General features: G+C 39.9%; 1 protein-coding gene and 1 pseudogene across 2 annotated transcripts in view; one reads left to right on the top strand and one right to left on the bottom strand.

The window, feature by feature from the left end:
• Positions 1 to 20,047, bottom strand: part of cadpsa (Ca2+-dependent activator protein for secretion a) — a 199,583-nt gene that overhangs the window by 116,728 nt on the left and 62,808 nt on the right. For both annotated transcript variants that reach the window (XM_074648789.1, XM_074648797.1), the window contains exons 4-6: positions 19,412 to 19,492; positions 18,281 to 18,517; positions 13,833 to 13,954 (exon numbers count right to left, since the gene is read on the bottom strand). In XM_074648789.1, the coding sequence (XP_074504890.1) occupies positions 13,833 to 13,954; positions 18,281 to 18,517; positions 19,412 to 19,492 (440 nt within the window). The remainder of the gene's footprint in view (positions 1 to 13,832; positions 13,955 to 18,280; positions 18,518 to 19,411; positions 19,493 to 20,047) is intronic.
• Positions 4,903 to 5,037, top strand: LOC141778769 (U1 spliceosomal RNA; annotated as a pseudogene).

The following is a 20,047-nucleotide window of genomic DNA, read 5'->3' as shown; positions in this document are numbered from 1 at the left end:
GCTGCTGATGTCTCAGTCAAAATGAGCACAGGTTCAGCTGAACTGCAGCTAAAACCAACGTATGATGAAGTTACCTGATGATAAGTCAAAGTGTGTGTTGTTAAAAAGGTTTATTGTCTGATTTTTTTTTTTTTACATTTTTCTGTTTCACTAAGCTGGAAATGACTGGAATGACATGCAGACCTAGGTACATCTGGACATTTTGGACACTAAACTTTTCTTTGATATTTATTCCAGCAAATGTTTATACATTATGTTTTGTAGTATACAGTTTGAGGCATCCACAAAATCAGCACCTGTGAAGGTTGTTTCAGGGTTTATGAACTGATGACAGAGGACTAAGGGGACCCAAAAACCGGTTCACCTGCTCCAAGAGTCGCCCCTGCCTGTCAGCACTGATGGCCTATACTGCACACTAGGTCTGGTAGTCTCAGCAGACCAGTAGACACACTGGACACAGAATAGAACACCTGCCTACACCTGTGCCTATTGACTGAATACTGGTAACAATGGGAGTATAGAGGACGATGATAAGCTTGAATTGGTCCATTTTGTGTTGAACTATTTGAGAAAAAAACAAAAACAATATGAAAATGTTTAATGAAAGAGTCCCACAGACATAAGATGTAAAAGAAGAGTAATAGTTCAACCCACAACACAGCGACACTTCTCAAAACATGACATTCATGTCAAAATTTGTATTTTGTGATCTTAGTACAGACAGTCTTCTCATAGTCATAGACAGAAATCACCCTGATGGGTAATAAAGTATAATCAGCAGACATATAGTGTTGTGTATTGTTTGACTGGTCAAAGGTCTCTATATTCAGCAAACATGGGCGCATTATTAGTCCATATAGGAAGATTAAAAGAACATCGCAGGGCGTCGTCTAATTCACTGGTAGCTACTGTAAACTGTTCATATGATCCAGTAGCACTGTTTGAGGAGGCTACAGTAGCTGCTCATTTCAAATCTGAGTGGCAACATAATAATCATAATAATAATGTCTGCTAATTGCAAATGATTACCACAATAGAGTCTATAATGATCAAGAACAGACTGTGTGTAACTGTGTCTATTATTCGGTAGAGGACAGTTTTGTCAGTTATGAGATAACAAAGCTTGTTTTGTTGTTACGGATTACCTCTCATGATCACATTGTGGTTAATGTTGAGATGACTGTTTGTTTAACAAGAAAGAATCCTAAAATCAATCTCAGCCATGGCCTCTACAGACTTCAAGGTACGTTACTTACTGAACCTTAACACAGAAACGTATGGGTGATGTGACAGGCACTGCATTCATGTTTTTTTCCTACAGTTGATGATTCAGAGAACACTCGTGCAGAGTTTCCTCAATGGACCTCAGAGATGCCAGGCTGGGTTAAACTGTTAAAAGACCTCTCTGGGTCTCTGCTCTGACCTTCGCTGCTTTTTCGATCCACAACATTTATCTGAATCCATTTTTCTTGTGTTCTGTGTCCTCTGCTCTGTAGAGTAACTGAGGTGTGTGTGTGGGATGTTTGATTGATTTCTCCAGTGGCAACATCATCACTCTGCACAAATACAGAGTTCATACCAACAGCTCTGCAAACAACAAGCAGCTACTATATGTGGCAGTGCTGTAAATTCTTTTTTTTTTTTCATTTTCACCTGAATTGGACAGCAAAGCGGCCGACTGGAAACGGAGGACAGAGATAGAGAGACAGAGGAGGCCTCACATGCAACAAAGGTTGGAATCAGACAGGTGACATTGTGGTTATGTGGTTATGTGGCATGCGCTGTAACCATTCGGCTACCGAGGTGCTTCAGTGGCTTCTAAAGTATCAGATATCTCATTACTACACTAAAACAGGCCATATTAATGAACTATATTTTCTTACCACAAGGAGTTCTTCAAATAGCACGCAAAGTTCCTAACTAAGAGTCTCTTCTTGAGATCTATTCTTTAAGCAACAATCTCATTTCATTCCTACTCGTCATATTTTGCATCACTATAACGACACAGAGGGCACCCTCTTGCGTGGTATCTTGACGCAGATGGTTCACATGTGGTTAAGGTGGTGAAAAGGTTGTGGTTACAGTGTAATACATAGTTAATGTTGTGAAACGGTGGCGGTTAGGTTTAGGCAACAAAACCACTTAGTTAGGGTTAGAAAAAACATCATGGTTTGGCTTAAAGTAAGTATGCGTGTTATGGAATTTAAGCTACGGATGTAACGTCATGTGACTCAGTGAAATAGCGTCACGTGAAATAACGTCTTCAGTGAAGATAACTCAACTTTTGGTTTCACAAGGGACACAAACACCGGTCCCCTGAATGAAAGTCCTGTGTTTGTTTGACCCCATCCACCTCTCCTCTCTCCCGACCGTAGTGGATTTTCATGCTCTTAATACTACGTCCGTTGCTGAGTCTGATAATGACGCGGATGGGTTTACATTGGAGTTAGTTGAAAGCCCCATGCGTCTCATACAGATGCTAACGGGTGCCTTGTGGGTCGGTATCAAGACGCTGAGGGCTACTATACATCCAATGTTTACTGTCTTTTAGCTCAGTTTTTTTTTGTCCACCAACTCCTGTGAAAAATATCTGTCTCCTCAGCTGCTAACTAACTTCGTCTGCACTTTGGTGCTGGACCGGTAGTGTAGTGAACTGAACAAGTAGTGTATAGTAGAGGTATAGTCTTTTGTCACTTAACAGTTTTACATTGTGCCGTCAACCTGCGTTTACATAATTTTACGGCACGATACAACCGTCATGCATACTCTCACCTTCTCATTGTCATTTATCCCCAAGCTAACAATAAGGATTCATACCTAACCATCCTGTAAACCATGATGCTATCTCTCAGCTATCAGAGTATTCAGCCTATAGGCAAGAATATCCAACATCTTTTACCCAATTATTGGTATGTTTTCCTTTACAGATTACTTTCAGGAACTCATGTGAATTGATCTACGGTGGTCCTGAGGGTGAAAACACAACGACAGTGTTGTGTTTTGTAAAATGAACTTACTTCCTTCTGTAACAAAATATCTGCTCTGATTTAAAAACAACACATCGTTCAGAAGATAGAAAGTCCATTCTGGCACTCTGAGTCCTGAACATAATGAAAAGCCTTTATTATTGCACTGGTCATGTTTGTGGTGGAAGACAGGAGAAAGGGAGTGAGAACTATTTCAATAAACTTGTTGGTAATGAATGTTCTAAATTCATATTTCTTTTACAGAGAATGAAAATGAAACCGAGAGGATTCTCAGCTGCCAGGGCCCAGTGAAGCACACCTAGCATCTCTCTAGCAGCCAGCTCCTCCCTCTCTCTGCCTGCTACAAGAGGCCTGTACTGTGAAGCAGGATTTAGGGTTAGCGAGGTAACTTCAGGGTTAACCCTTCAGGGATTGTATGATAATATTACACACATATGAAGAAGTTTAAGTCATAATCCAGACTAAAATTGAAAAATTAGATTTTATTTGTGTTTAACTTCTTCGTATTTGTCTAATATAGTTCACTCTTCCTTTGTAAAATGTGCCGCTCTGCCTGTCCGTCTGCAAGTCTGTGGACTTGTTCATGTCTGTGATTGGTCAGATGCTGCAAACACCGCCCCGTTCATGTGAACGCGCTCATAACGAGACAGAGAAACTCTGGGTTGATTTACAGAGTTGATAACCAACTTTATAGGACCGCCTAGCGTGATCTCGTTTGTTAGGGTTAGTTAAGCCAGATAACAAGAAGATACCCTGGGTATGTTGAACTCGCTTTGTAGTACAGACCTCAGGCTATGCCAACATTGTAGCTACTCCATCAACACTCAACATACCGTCATCTAAGCATAAATACGGCAGCGATGTTGTTGTAAACAGATCAAAAGTGTGCCGAAATAACTACATAAAAGATGCTGATTAGTAAAAAGTCTGAATTCATGCTTTGTCAGGTCTGTCCGCAAGACGATAAGCAGACAACTTTTAAAATGCTTGTTTTCTTAATGGAGTTCGGATCGATCAGTGCCAGGCTACGCTAACATTGTAGCTGCTCTATTAACACTCCATCTAGGAATAAATACGGCAGCAACAACGTCAGTGATGACAGCAGGAGAATCTCAACGCTGATAACCTTTCGTGACGTATGTACATATTGTTACACACCACTTACTTATAAATTCTTCATCCATTACTATAGATTTTTATTATAGTTAGAAATCTGGAACTCAGTCCAGTCTCATTACAATTTTATGAAAATCGTTTTTTTTTAAAGTTAAAAACATGTACAGATTAATACCAACCATATTCTTTAAATGAAGCACTGTTTTAAAAAGTAAGTATGTTGCAAATATCCAACTGAGTAGAGATTGTCAACTGTGAGTGTATTGCAGCAGCACGCTTCAAGTGTCTACCCAAACTAGCCTAATGTTCCAGAATGTGACATCATTAAAGGATGATGACATCACTGTTATACATTAAAGAATATGTATGAACATTCTAAATGGCATATGGACAACTACATATATATTTTTTTTAAATGTTTCATCCAGTAGTAAAGATTTTTTTATCATACTTAGAAATCTGGAACTCAGTCCAGTTTCATTAAAAATTTTATGACAATAATTTTTTCTTTAAGTTAAAAACAAATACAGATTAATACCAACCATATTCTTTAAATGAAGCATTATTTTGAAGAAAAAAAATATGTATGTAACAAATAACCAACTGAGTAGAGATTGTCAACTGTGAGTGTATTGTAGTAACACGCTTCAAGTGTCAACCCAAACTGGCCTAATTTTTCAGAATGTGTGACAACATCAAAGGACGATGACATCACATCAAAGGACGATGACATCACTGTAATGCATAAAACGATATGTATGAATATTCGAAATGGTATATGAAAAACTAAATTTATTAAATTCTTATGTTGTTCACCCAGGGCGAGGCTCAGCCATTGCACTCTGGTTGTGCTGACCCCTGTGAATTCCCCAAATGTGGGAATCTCAACTGCATAATTTCTGGTAGTGGGGGACTGCGTTCGCGCTCTCCCCTGATCACTATGTCCAAGTTAAAAAAAAATTAAATGTTTCATCCAGTAGTAAAGATTTTTTTTATTATAGTTGGAAATCTGGAACTCAGTCCAGTTTCATTAAAATTTTATGACATTTTTTTTTTAAGTTAAAAACAATACAGATTAATACCAACCATATTCTTTAAATGAAGCATTATTCTGAAAAAAAATATATGTATGTTGCAAATATCCAACTGAGTAGAGATTGTCAACTGTGAGTGTATTGTAGTAACACGCTTCAAGTGTCTACCCAAACTAGCCTAATGTTCCAGAATGTGTGACAACATCAAAGGATGATGACATCACTGCAATGCATAAAAGAATATGTATGAACTTTCGAAATGACATATAGACAACTATATTTAAAATTGTTTTTAAAATGTTTCATCCAGTAGTAAAGATTTTTTATCATAGTTTCAAATCTGGAACTCAGTCCAGTTTCATTAAAATTGTATGACAATCATTTTTTTAAGTTAAAAACATATACAGATTAATACCAACCATATTCTTTATATGAAGCATTAATATCGAACTGAGTAGAGATTGTCAACTGTGAGTGTATTGTAGCTGCACGCTTAAGGTGTTTACCTAAACTAGCCTAATGTTCCAGAATATGACAACATTAAAGGATGATGACATCACTGTTATATATCAAAGAATATGTATGAACATTCTAAATGACATATGGAAAACTACATTTAAAATTGTTTTAGTAAAGATTTTTCTCATAGTTGGAAATCTGGAACATTATATGAACGCTTTTGATACACATGTTTTAATAAAAAACTGAACTACTTTTAACCTTGTATGTCATGCTAATACCTTTTCACCTTGTATAAAATGAACAATATACTGACCAGTAAATGTTACCATTTACTATTAATGAATGTCATTTGCTTCATTATAAGTTGTTGTTCAATCAAACATTAAGATATAAGTGGAAAAAAACTGTTCTTGCAACTTAATTTACAAAAATTCTTGACTTTTTTTATGCATAGCTTTACAATGTCTTCATATGCTACTTCCAGTGGTGTAGTGGAGGATGTAAGCATGTAAACGGACTACCACTTTTTCTGGCGGTTTTCAGTATATTCACTTATTAGAATATATAGGAGAGTTTACCCACTTCCTCCTCTGTAACCTACCCATCTCTACCCAGTAGTTCACCCACCTTATCGACAGCCACACTGGCTACTGCAGTATATTAAGAAAGACTTACTGGATTTAACATTATAGACATGACCACTGACTATTTGTATAACAATTTAGCCACAAATTCACATACTGACCACATACGGTCCAGACACATACTCGGTTTTAAACGAGTCTTGTTTCCATCAAATACCAGACTTTGAGAAAACTTAATAACACTTTTTACCATGATGACTACTGTGGGTTGTCGGGCTGATAACAACCTAAAATGGTGGACCCATTGGAGCTTTAGATGTCCTAGAGAACCTCTGCCTTTCCTTGAATCTAACCTTGTTAATACAATATATTGTATTACCCAAGTTGTGCTGTACAGGTCTTGACCAGGGAGGTTTAATAGAGGAAACTTGATGACAAAAAAACTCACATGTTTGGCTTTAATTATTAGGGTGTCTTTAGGGTGTCCGGGTAGGTCTTGGTTGACCCTAACCTTTTACCATCAACAACAGAAAATAAACTTAATGAAACGCCAGCAAAAAGAGGTGAGTCTTCAGCAGCGACATTATTCTGTGGCCTGAGCTGTTGATATGAAAAGGTAAGCTGTTCCAGAGGTAATCTCTTCAGCTTGTGTTTTCCACAGACCTTATTTCAGGCCTCTAACAAACCCACCGACTTCCAGACGAGGGAATCGGAAGTTAGCTCGCTAGCTGGAGAGCTAGGCGACATGCATTCCCAACATGCCCAAAAGAGCACGGCAAAAATGCAACTAATAATTATGAATTAATTAATTAATGGAGTTATTAAAACACATTGCTCCTTGCCGAACAGTCACCGTCGGTGCAGAGAAGGCAAAGCGTCACGGCAGTGCAGCCGCTGAGTAGAGCGTCACTACTGGATATTTTGCGCATACTTACTTTAAGGAATTGATGTCAGAACAAATTCTCAATTCATATTTGAACATACTGTAACCTACTTTACAATTGTTACATACATCTTTCAAAATGATATCCTTCAATTTTAATAACATCGTTTAAGATAAAATGTGCATAAAGCACAACCCTTTAAGACGTCTATTATTACAGAATTCAGAAATTCAAAAATATGGTCTAAAACTGGGCTATACCTGGCCAATAAATCCTGCTCTATATCAGAGCTAATCTGGAGCTACTGCACAGAGGTGATGTTGAAATGACATCTATTGCTCAGTGAGCCTCTTCCTGTAATGAACCCTGATAACCCCTCCCTCTGCTACCAGCTCCACAGCCAGTATGTCACAGTTGTATGTATACTGCATGCATGCAACAGTACGTACTTTGTAAGGACGGCTGCTGTGTACTAAAAGTAAAAAAGGAAAAGTATGTGTTTTGGGACGTAGTCAGTTGTGCTGCTCCTCTTCCTGGAATGAAGCAAAGCTTGATAACCCCTCCCTCCTCTTCCATCCTCTAACTGGCCAGCTCCTCTCTATTTATTTCCTTGTTCCCTCCCCTTCAGATCTACAGTTTGAAGGAGGGTGTAACCGACATGTGGTGACGTGCAAGAGCTGGCAGGCCCCATTCACTGCACAAACACATGCTGTTTAGATCAGAGCTCAGTGAAACTCAGACAGTCGTTTTTACTGAAAGTTGAAATGGCGCAGAAAGGAGTTCAGCTGGACCGGGAAACCTTCTCTTGTTCCATCTGTCTGGATCTACTGAAGGATCCGGTGACTACTGCCTGTGGACACAGCTACTGCATGAACTGTATTAAAAGCTTCTGGGATGGAAAGCGTAAGAAGAAGATCTACAGCTGCCCTCAGTGTAGGCAGACCTTCAAACCGAGGCCTGTCCTGCTGAAAAACACCATGTTAGCAGATTTAGTGGAGGAGCTGAAGAAGACTGGACTCCAAGCTGCTCCTGCTGATCACTGCTATGCTGGACCTGAAGATGTGGCCTGTGATGTCTGCAATGGGAGGAAACTGAAAGCCTTCAAGTCCTGTCTGGTATGTCTGGCCTCTTACTGCGAGAAACACCTCCAGCCTCATTATGACTCTGCTCCGTTCAAGAAACACAAGCTGGTGGAGCCGTCCAAGAAGCTCCCGGAGAACATCTGCTCTCGTCACGACAAGGTGATGAAGATGTTCTGTCGTACTGATCAGCAGTGTATCTGTTATCTCTGCCCTGTGGATGAACATAAAGGCCACGACACCGTCTCAGCTGCAGCAGAAAGGACCAGGAGGCAGAGAGAGCTGGAGGTGAGTCGACTCAACATCCAGCAGAGGATCCAGGACAGAGAGAAAGATGTGAAGCTGCTCCAACAGGAGGTGGAGGCTGTCAATCGCTCTGCTGATAAAGCAGTGGAGGACAGCGAGAAGATCTTCACCGAGCTGATCCGTCTCATGAAGAAAATATGCTCTGATGTGAAGCAGCAGGTCAGATCCCAGCAGAAAAGTGAAGTGAGTCGAGTCAAAGAGCTTCAGGAGAAGCTTGAGCAGGAGATCACTGAGCTGAAGAGGAGAGACGCTGAGATGAAGCTGCTGTCACAAACAGAGGATCACAACCAGTTTCTACTCAACTACCCCTCACTGTCACCGCTCAGTGAATCTACACACTTATCCAGCATCAATATCCGTCCCCTGAGCTTCTTTGAGGACGTGACGGCGGCTGTGTCAGTAGTCAGAGATAAACTGCAGGACGTTCTGAGTGAGAAATGGACAAAAATCTCACGGACGGGGACTGGAGTGGATGTTTTACTGTCACAACTAGAGCCAAAGACCAGAGCTGGATTCTTACAATATTCACGGGAAATCACACTGGATCCAAACACAGCAAACACAGAGCTGTTATTATCTGAGGGGAACAGGAAAGTAACATTCGTGAGAGGACTACAGTTTTATTGTAGTCACCCAGACAGATTCACTGAACATTTGCAGGTCCTGAGTAGAGAGAGTCTGACTGGACGTTGTTACTGGGAGGTGGAAGTGAGAGGGTCAGGAGTTTATGTAGCAGTCGCATACAAGAGTATACAGAGATTAGGGCGGTCGTATCAATGTTTCTTTGGATGGAGTGACACATCTTGGGCGTTAGTTTGTGACAATTACGATTTTATGTTTTTGAACAACAGTAGCATAACTCACGTCTCAGGTCCTGTGCCCTCCAGAGTAGGAGTGTACCTGGATCCCAGTGCAGGTATTCTGTCCTTCTACAGCGTCTCTGAAACCATGACTCTCCTCCACAGATTCCAGACCACATTCACTGAGCCTCTCTATGCTGGACTTAGGCTTTATAACGTACATGGAACCACTGCTGAGTTGTGTCAACTCAAATAGACAGAAGTCATTTAAGGGACAGCGGGTTGAATTCTGTGTTTTAGCTCTTAAACTTATCTGGTGTCTATCATTGTTGCTGCAGAGTTGATTTTTCTTTTCATGTCTTCACTGCACAGAGATCAGCTGTCAATCAAACATTATGGGCGGCACTTTGACCAAAGAACTTACACTACCAAGAAGTGAAAGTCAATCGTGTGTTTCATTGCAACATCAGCGTCCAGCAGCAGAGCTACGCTTCCGCCATTTTGGACTAAAAGCTACTACCGGACGCCAGTAAAACGTCCGCCCACAAAGTGACGTACAAAATTAAAACTAAATTATTTCTATTCTATTGTCACATTCTCATAAAATGGCCGGTGTTGAACAAAAGAATATGAATATAAGAAGCGTTTTCAGTCCAAAATGGCGGCAGCGGCTGTTGTCAAAAAAGCAGCAGAGTTCCGTCTCTTTGCTTTGACATCTTCTCATGAGTTGTTCTGTAAATGTGTGAGTGTAATCAGCGGCGCTCCTTCCTGTGTCTGTTTCACTGCTCATGACGATCTTTGTTCACCTGAACTGATATTTCTCTGCATGAAAATGTAAACTTCTCTGTGCTCTAAATGTTTGATGAATATTTGTATATATACAGTATATGTGTGTGTGTTGTTGTTTCTCTTCCACTGCACGGGTCTTAAAGGAAGGTCTAGTGATTTATTTCTAATCAAACATATTCTGTTCTCACCACTTTTTGTAAAGATATCTAGAATCACATTTATTTGTTGGGCAGACTAAATGTCGTCGTCCAAATCGACGTACAAATGAGATACAAAGATGTTTAATAAAACTGTAATTATCATGATCATAATCAATAAGGACATTGTTATTCTCTGTTACATCGCTGAGATGCTGCTCAAACAAACTGATTGTGTGGATGAAAATGAATCTGTACGTGAAATCATTGAACGAGAGTCATTTAACAGACTTTACTGATGGGATATGTGAACAAACTGAAGGGTTTCTATAATCAATAAACAAGAACGAACTAAGTCTTTTCTTCCTGTCTTTTTTTTTTCCAGGGTATCATACAGAGCTGATGGAGGAAATGTGACTAAAAAGGTAACATAACTTATTTCCAGGCCGGCTCAAAACTCTGATAACAACAAAAACTGTTGGAGGAAAGTTGTGACATGACGATTTTGTCATCATAGTTATTGAACACAATCACAAGTCCATGTATTGAATACAAAAATACAAACTTCTTTCCCCCCACATACTGAGGAATGTAGATCCAAAAGAACTGTCTTTTTTTTCACTTCAGCTCGTATTATTCCTACGCCGATGACGCTCAACAATAATTTCTAGAAAGTGTTCAGAAAGTTTTATTTTCACAGGGCGTCTTGTCTCCTCTGTATAACCAAAGCTGTGGTGCTTTCGTGATTTTCTGAGCAACCTGAGGGCCCGTTTCACAAAACCAGGATTAAGCCGGGGTATTCCAGTTATCCTGGCTCAGTTTAGCCTTGACTCGGTATTAACAAAAGCAGTGGCGCATAAGTTACCATGGAGATTTATTCTGTGCAGCTAGCCTGCTCCAGACCAGGCTAACAGACAGGCTTAATTTATCTTGGTGTCTTATTTGTTCAGTCAGCAGTCACTCCGATCAGAAACCAGTGTGTTTTTTACAGTCAGTCCATGACCTTATTCATGTATTTTGCATTATTTTTATAAGCCTGCAGTAAAATACCATAATTTAACAAATGCTTTTTGACCTTGTATTTTTCTTGGATCACTGGTCTGCTGGGAGAGAAACACACAGCAATTATTAATACATTGTGTTACTGTGAATACTGACAGTGTACGTACATTGAAATGATCACTTCCTTCTCTTTCTAATCCCCTCAGTATGTATTGTTGAGTGTGTGCTATACAGACATCTCACAGTTTGTGAATTCTGTAAAACACATATCAGTTCTTAACACTGCATGGTGTGGATGTCCTACACGTAACACTCACTACGATGCCAGGCTGCCCTCAGGCTGTACAGCGTCTCCGTCCTGTTAAAAATGATGTTTTACATGAGCACCACATCACTGACTCCTTATCCATTATGGAATAAATAAGTATTCCCACTAGAGTGACATGTAGGCTACATCCAGCCTTCTTTCTTTCTTTATTTCTATATAAATAATGGTTGTAATAGCAGACCATGCACAATTCCTGCTGTGCTAATTAATGTGTGTTTTAAAGAATTGACAAACTGCCAGATGTCTGTAGGCCGACAGCACACACTTAAAAAAGCAAATATAGTTTGAAGAGGTGTAAATATCAATGAAAAAAATTATTTATTTAAAAAGAGTCGACATTTAAAACCACAAAAAGAAAAAACTGCAGGACTTGGACCGAGATATGGAGATAAAAAGAAAGACATCGAGGAAATTAGAAAGAAAAGTAAATGATCATTCCAGTGCACACTGTAAGCATGTATGTAATATAATGTATTAATCATTTTTTTATATATATATATATATATATATATATATATATATATATATATATATATAGTATCGTCGTATTCTAGCATTGTGGATTAGTGGTTGTAATTAATCCATTAATCCATTGTTTGAAAAAGTAATTGCAATGAATACAACATTTCATTCATAACTTGCCAGCATGGCTACTAATGGCATCCTGGCTCTTTGTTGTTTAAATCCATAGGAATCATGCTCAGGCATGCAGTGTTCAAACATTAGCCAACAACATGAACTTTATCTTGAAAATATAAAACAAAAAGAGCTTGTGCTCCCCCGTCTAACCACTCTCACCTGTCCTTCATTACTCTGCTCTATATAAAACAATAAATCATATATTGGTGGTGTTATTTCCTGTCTTACCACAGCCGCAGTGCCTAATGAAAGGCAGCAGGGGGAGACATATTTCTACTTATTAAACCAAGATAAATACAACATATTAGACCCAGATAAATATTATGTCTATGAGAATATTAATCAACCAATAATAACTCTACGTAAGAAAAAATGTCTGTAACAGATAACACTTCTACTCAAAAAGCGTTATTACAAAGATGTTATTTTAGATATTTATTCTACATTTATCTACTATTTCATTCATATATTACACTACTTTTCTGAACCTGAAGATTTGGGTAACCAATTTCAAGCACCCAAAGAAGTGGTCCACATGAGAAAAGGTGTGTTTTCACAAGAGATTTGGAGAATTTCAAAAAAGGCGTACCACAAATTTTCAGCTTTAGTGCCGTATTATGTCTTTACGCAGTGTTCCAGGACAAATGAGACCATCAGAGAGCTGATAGTGTTCTGCACATTTTGGTATGAAACACATGGGTGTCGTGTTTTATGCAAGTATCCTTAAAAGGTACATTTAAGAATTAAGAATTGAGAAAATGCCCTTAGACCTCAGCAAGCCAGTTGACAGAAATAAGTACAATTTCCAGCTTGGATCTGGTCTCCCCTGTTGGCCATTTTCCCATCACTTACTCTCCTACTGCACTAATAAAACACCTTCAACTATTAAACGGTAACAAACAAGACTGAATCCGGAGAGACAGGAAGTGTAGGTGATGAGACAATGAATGAGTGGCTACCATGGCGACAAGATGTGTGACCTGTGATATTACATCTGACACCAAAGCATTTACACTTTTATTGGTGCTTAATTATGGCGATAAGCTTGTAAATGATGATAAACACTGTTGAGAGAACATACTTTCTTACTAACTAACTATATACAGTATATACTGTTAATATATATATATATATATATATATGGCATGCCGTTCAGGAAATTAGTATATATATTATGTGAAATTTGAGAATATGGAATGAAATCCTGAATATATGGAGTGAAACTCTGAGAATATGGAATGAAACTCTGAATATATGGAGTGAAACTCTGAATATATTGAGTGAACCCTGAATATTTTGAATGAAACTCTGAGAATATGGAATGAAATCTGACGTCATCACGGCGCTGCTGCCGCCTTGTGTTTTAAGTCATTATCCGTACAGATCTCGGTGCTGCTACACAATGAGATATGATATATACCATAAATTGGCTTTTCACACCTGTACTACATGCGCAGCACACTAAATAGAGCATTCATATTTCATCATGTACACACTTGTCAGGTTAGATACAGTTATTTGACCAGCAGATGGCAGCGTGTGGTATCATTAAAGCTCTGATCACTACAACCATTTTCAACAGTGTGTTGACCTGTAAATCCCCAGAAAGATTTTGATCAGGTGAAGGAGGTTTTGCAGTGTGTGTGTGTGTGTGTGTGTGTTTGTTTGTGTGTGTGTGTACATACGTGGGTTTGGAGGCCTCAGCCTGGTCCGTCTGCAGTTTATGTCCTCCCTCCACCTCCATGGTGCAGTAAACAACCCTGTTTGGAGCCAACGACTTCAGACCCTGGACCTCCATGATCACCACCTGCAACAAACACACACAAAGAAATATCTTAAACATAAAAAAAATGTGGGATGTTAACATAGCCTATAAGTACAAGTTTGAACAGACATTTTGGAGAAAAAAAGGAAAATAAAATAAAGCCATTTTCTCTCTTCCATTTTGTCAATATAGCTGATCAAACGACCGATGCAGTTGCCGTCGGTGACAAACTGTATCTGTATCTTTATGCGGTCAGATGACTGCATGAGTGTTGGGTACCAGCCCAGAAAAGTCTGTTAACTGTGGGTAACATGTGACTTTCTTAAGCCTCAATCAAATCACTATTTTATACATGTGCAGTTGTCTACAGTAACTGTATGAACATAATAAGAAATGTCAACACACATGGTTCTCAAGGGAATTTTGAGTGTATTTGGGGCCCAATTATTAGACACCTTGACTCCCCCGACTGTTAGCTGAAGTCCCTACTGTGTGACATCCAGTTTGGCTATTATTTACTGTCCTTTCCCTGATATGACATAGGCGGAAATGTGATTGTATCTTTGTCTGTCTAGTCTGGCTATCCTGTGGTGGTTGTCTTTTTTTTTTTATTAGTATTCCTTAATTTTATTTATATACTGTATATATATATATATATATATATATATTTTTTTAATTACTAGTCTGTATGTGGGGTTGGTATGTTTGTGAGTCTGTCTGTAGATGTTACTTTTTAGTTTTTGTTTTTTTGTCTGTTTGTGATGAAAATTAAAAAAAAACAATTAAAAAGAAAAAAAACAAGTGGGAACTAAACACCAAATATCTTCCACAGAGATAAACAAAACATTCATTTTGGACCCCCCAAAATCTTTAAAATGATTCATTCACAATCTTTTTCAGGAAAAAGTCATACTTTTATTTGGTACCTTTCTAAAGTCTCTGTGGATGTATTAAAAAGGAAAAAAAAGAAAAAGAAATGTCAACTCCGATTGATTTGCAGTCTTTAAGTGTGTAAACAAACTAACATCTTCATCAGAGTTCAAATGGACCTGTATATTATGTGCTTGGCTGTCCTGAAACACTAAATAAGCCTTCAAAGAGTGAGTTGTTGGGGACAGCATGGAGCTTTATCCTGCTGAGATAAAGCAGAGTATTTAGCAGCTCAGCCAAACTGTTTACCAAACGGTGGCAGTGTCACACAATGTTGTTGTTTTCAAACTGAAAAGGGATGAAGAAGAAGAGATTTAATCACTTTGTGAGTGGGGGGGTTCTCTTTTTGTTTTGATATTTCAAAGTGAACAACAATCTGCATCTACTTGTGCTGTTACGGTACCGTGAGGTATGAAAGACTCGCATTAAAGCAATCACTTGTGACATCACATTAGTCATCATAGATCAAACAAGTCTTGTTGAATATGCAACGTCACCAAAGAAGTCCTAATTTGATAAAAAAACATTTCCATAAGAAAGTTCGCTGAGAAGCACAATGGATTTCTGCTCAAAACGCTCCGGACTATGACAATGCATTTTGAGGTGACTTTCCCTGTACAGCAATGTACCGCAGCTACTCTCAACCACTGAGCCGACGTTAGATTAACTTCTTCAAAATCCGACGGCCGCTATTCTGTCCTTCAGAGGTTGCAGCAGGCTCGGTTTTAAAGCTAGTGAAGATACTGGTATCACAGGAAACAAACTTTGGCCAATTTCAGAGAGAGAGTGTTCCTATTGGCTGTGTTCTGGCTGGTGGGCGGTGCTTGGTATTTCCTCAACTGATCTCAACATGGCTGTCGAGTTACAAACGTTCTCATTTTACAGCTAAACCGTGCACTACAAGATGATTCTGAAAACATCTGAGGAGATAAATAGGCATTAACGTAACATTATATTGATTCATATTTGATCAGCGCTGCCTAGTTTGACCGTTTGTTTGGAGTTCACGGGTGATTGACAGCCGGCTGTCATAGACGACAGCTGGACGGCAGACTCCAGCTCGGCTCTGATTGGTTGTTTCCACACATAAAGTCAACATTCTCCAGGAAGAAAACTTGCTCATTGACCTTTGTAAATCTCAACCTGGTCACTTTCAAATCTTGCACCTTGATTGATTAAAGCCTTCCAGCTCTCTCAATAACTTTGTCATGTATAAACTTCCATATTGTTTGTCCAGTGGGATGTAAAGGGTTGATGTTGATATATCTGAATGAGAATTGTCTTGAGTAAATGTCAACTGAGCCATGCCAGACCCCAGTGAGAAAATGAAATTGTGGGCAGGTGCTGCCAGGCTAAAGAGAACATTCATTTTTACAAAAGACAGAATTTCTCCCACCTCACCCACATTGTATTTCTATACTCTGGAAGAGATGGAAAAGTGCCTCTTTTTTCTCTGAGATGCTAGATAGATACCATCAACTTGGAGGCAGTGAAATAATCATGGTGCTGCTGGCCTGTTATGCTTCGTGGATCCTTGTGGAGAATAAACAGGTATTGGACACATGGGTCAGGAGATACTGTACCTCCATCTCCTTTTCAAAATAAAAAATGGCCTGTCAACCAATTAAGGTGAGGTTCAAACAGCCTGTCAGTCAGAAGAAATCCTCGGAGACATTTCCTCTCATTAGCAACTCCAGACACTAATCCCGAGAAACCATCCACAGTTTGTGCCGTAAAACACCAGTGAGGTGGATTAATATGACAGCGGTTGGGCTGATTTTAAACCAGGAAAAAAAGAGCTGCTTTACTCCAGGCAACAGGAACATGTCTCTTTATGTCTAATCTATCAGCTTCCCTGGACCAGCCTGACAGTCAGTGCCTTTCTTAAGGGCATTTGTGTTACCTAATTGTGTGTAGAAATGCATAACTACAAATAGTAGAAATGTGTTATGATCACCACACATTCTGCAGGATACTGCACAAGTGTGGGAAGACTGTATGGGCACTCCATGCACTGACTGTGACTGAATGTTGTGTCAATGACGTCCGTGCGACCAATCAGGTGATGACAGACAAGGATCATACCATCAAGCAGGGAGGGGCGGGGGTGCACGGCGCGCTGATGGTCTACAGGTACAGAGCAGGAGGGAGAGGAGAGAAAGAGAGAGAGAGGAGTGCGGTGCGCGAATAGCAGACAAGATGAGTGACAGTCGGAAACGAAGCAGCATGTAAAATGATGGTATTCTGGAAATTACAAGTTTTAGCATAATTATATTGAATAATTTAAGTGATATATGTGCACACATACTAATCATAGGTCAAAACAGCGCTAAATTTGGCTGAATTACAAAAGGCAGAAGTGGTAAAACGAAGGGCCGTTTGGGAGCCGAAAGAGTCGACTCTTGAGCCAAATGATCTGGCTCACTAAAAAGAGCTGGAATTCCCATCACTACCCATAACTGTTTACTCCATAAGGCACCTTTAATGTGTGTTTAATTTCTGAGGTGCTACACGGTTATTCACAGAGATGATTCTTAATTATTTTGGTGACGCACCCATTTCTCTAACCCAGCATTAATACTCAATTAACCACTTTTTTGGTCTATGAAATTTATTATGGATATTCATGATTCCCAGAGGATGAATTTTACCCTCTGAATTTTCCTCTAAGGCCACTATATATACTGGGGAAAAAAGGTTCGGAAACTTGTGTTTGGTGGATTATTTCTCTGTTGTTACAATGCTAATTGGCATTGTATTTTAGATCGTTGGAAAGCCTGTTTATTTACCTTCACAATGATGTCCAACTTGTAAGGATCATGCATTTGTGGGATGAGCAGCACAGCTGATTATGTGGGTAGCGCCCAAGAAAAATGTTCCAAAATGCTCTGCCAATGGTAAACAGTGTATTCTCATAATGCTACCAGGAAGCCTGCAATGACTGCCCTTCACCGTCAGGCCCGTTTGTGCTGGTGTCGACAACACAGACAATGGAACCTGAACATGTGGGGGAATGTCATGTTCAGTGATGAGTCCAGGTTCTGTCTGCCAAAGTCGGATGGCAGGGTCAAAGTATGGAGACGACATGGAGAACGCTATGCTGATTGTAGCACCGATGGAGTAACAGCTTTTGGTGGGGGCAGTGTCATGGTGTGGGACGGCATCTCCCTCACTGGCAAAACAAGGCTTGTCATCATTGAAGGCCATCTCAATGCAGTGAGATATCGGGATGAGATTCTGCAGCCAATGGCGATCCCATATCTCCACAATCTGGGACCTAACTTCATCCTCCAAGATGACAACGCTCGCCCCCACAGAGCCAGGGTTATCACAGACTACCTCCGAGGAGTGGCCAACTTTGAATGCCGTGTGTTTACAAACAGCAACCAACAATTGTAACATATTCTACCTTTAATAAGTTAATATAAATCCACCAACCTCCAGTGTGAAGGACAGCACCACGTCAGATTTGGACAGCGTGTTCTCGTCCTCCTGGCCCATGTCCATGATGGAGGCGTTGTGACCTCGCTTCAGCTTCTGCAGCTTGAACTCTCCTCCCTTGGACACCGGCATGCTCTCCAGGTTGGCCATCAGCAGGTTGACAGAGGATCGCAGCTCCTCAATGAACATGGCCTCCATCTCTCTGGATGCAAACCTGGGAAACCTTCCACCGTGCTGAGCAAAGCGGGAAGGCAGACAATTAATGAATGATAATGATCCGCTGAATGTCCAAAAGAACCTTATAAAAGAATATAGCACCTGTAGTTGTAAAATCTGTATGGATGTTTCTGAACCCTAAACTTTGACATGAGTTTAGAAAATAAATGGAATAGGTCTACCGTAGAACTAAAACTTCAAGCACATAACCTGAATATTGATTCAGGTTATGTGCTTGATATTCAATAATCAGTATCCTTTCATGTAGCCTATTCAAAGTTAGTTAAGTCCGTCATCCCTGCATTCATCCCTCCATCTATCCGTACATGGATCCATTCATCTTTGCCCCTTAAGGCCGACAGTCGGACAGTTTTCGGTCGTCGGTGAGCTTCTGTCGGCCTAGTTTTTGCGATGTGTCCCGCATCGTTGGCTCTAGTCTGCTCGGGTCAGAGGTTTTTCGGCCGATTAAGCACGTTGAAAAGAGGACACAAAAAGCAGACTCTTCGTGTTTTTCATCTTCATCTCATCTGATCATCCCAATACACGGATATTTTCACAACAACATGGTCATCTGGAATGAAGCTAAGTGGTGAACGAGTGGTGTGAAAATGGTCGGCAAACGCTGCGTCGTTTCACGTACTTATCGTAGCAACGGCTCGTATATCGGCCGTCCTCGGTCTTCCGGTTTCCCTTTTCGAATGACGACTGCAGACTACCGCCGCCTGCTGGGGTGGAGAGTTATTTCATCTCACGCAGGCGCAAAACGTACGTGCTAACTGGCTGTTGTCATTGCGGTTCGTTCAAGTACAACTTGTCAGCCAAGACAAACGTGACACGAGGAGACGCAGCAGTTGGCCTTCATTCGCCGCTAGTTCTTTGATGTCGGGTTGGTGTGTCTGGTGTGTCCTTTACCCGAGCTATCTGGTCTGCCATTTGCAGTCGTCCATCCAGCTCTCTTCTGATCTGGGCTGCCTGCTCATCGGGGTTATCCAGCTGGGGAAACACAGACAGACACACAGTGCCCTTCACAAGCTGAACCACAGCACTATAGAATAAATAACTGTATTAGTATAATAACAACAATGGCCAAATGAATAGCAAAGTAAAATGTAAACTGCTTCAAAATGTCCTGTGTTGAAATAAAGGGGTGACATCCCCAAGTGAATAGGGTAAAATGAAAAAGAAATGAACTCATAGATTCCACCATGAAACCCCCCTAGTTGATTACTCACATTAAGACAATTAATTTTTTGTATTACAAGTTTTCTGAAAATATATATTTAAATATGTAAATTATGCATTATCTTAACAAATATTTGCTAATTTGCATACATTTCCAGAATAGAAATCTAAACATAAAATAAACATAGTGCACAAACGTAACTGGCCAAACAGGACGTGCCTACCGAATCATGTGCATCCCCACAGTATATAGCTAGGTGTCACCTCAGCTAATTCGAAGCACTGAACTTGACCTCTTGGCCACGTTTGTGATGTCGGTTCCTTTTGGAGATATTTTCATCAACATATCGGACAGATATTGCTTGT

Source organism: Sebastes fasciatus, chromosome 1, assembly GCF_043250625.1.
Source record: "Sebastes fasciatus isolate fSebFas1 chromosome 1, fSebFas1.pri, whole genome shotgun sequence".
NCBI classification, from domain to species: Eukaryota; Metazoa; Chordata; class Actinopteri; order Perciformes; family Sebastidae; genus Sebastes; species Sebastes fasciatus.
Note: the sequence above shows the minus strand (reverse complement) of the source record. Positions and strands in the feature narration are given on the sequence as shown.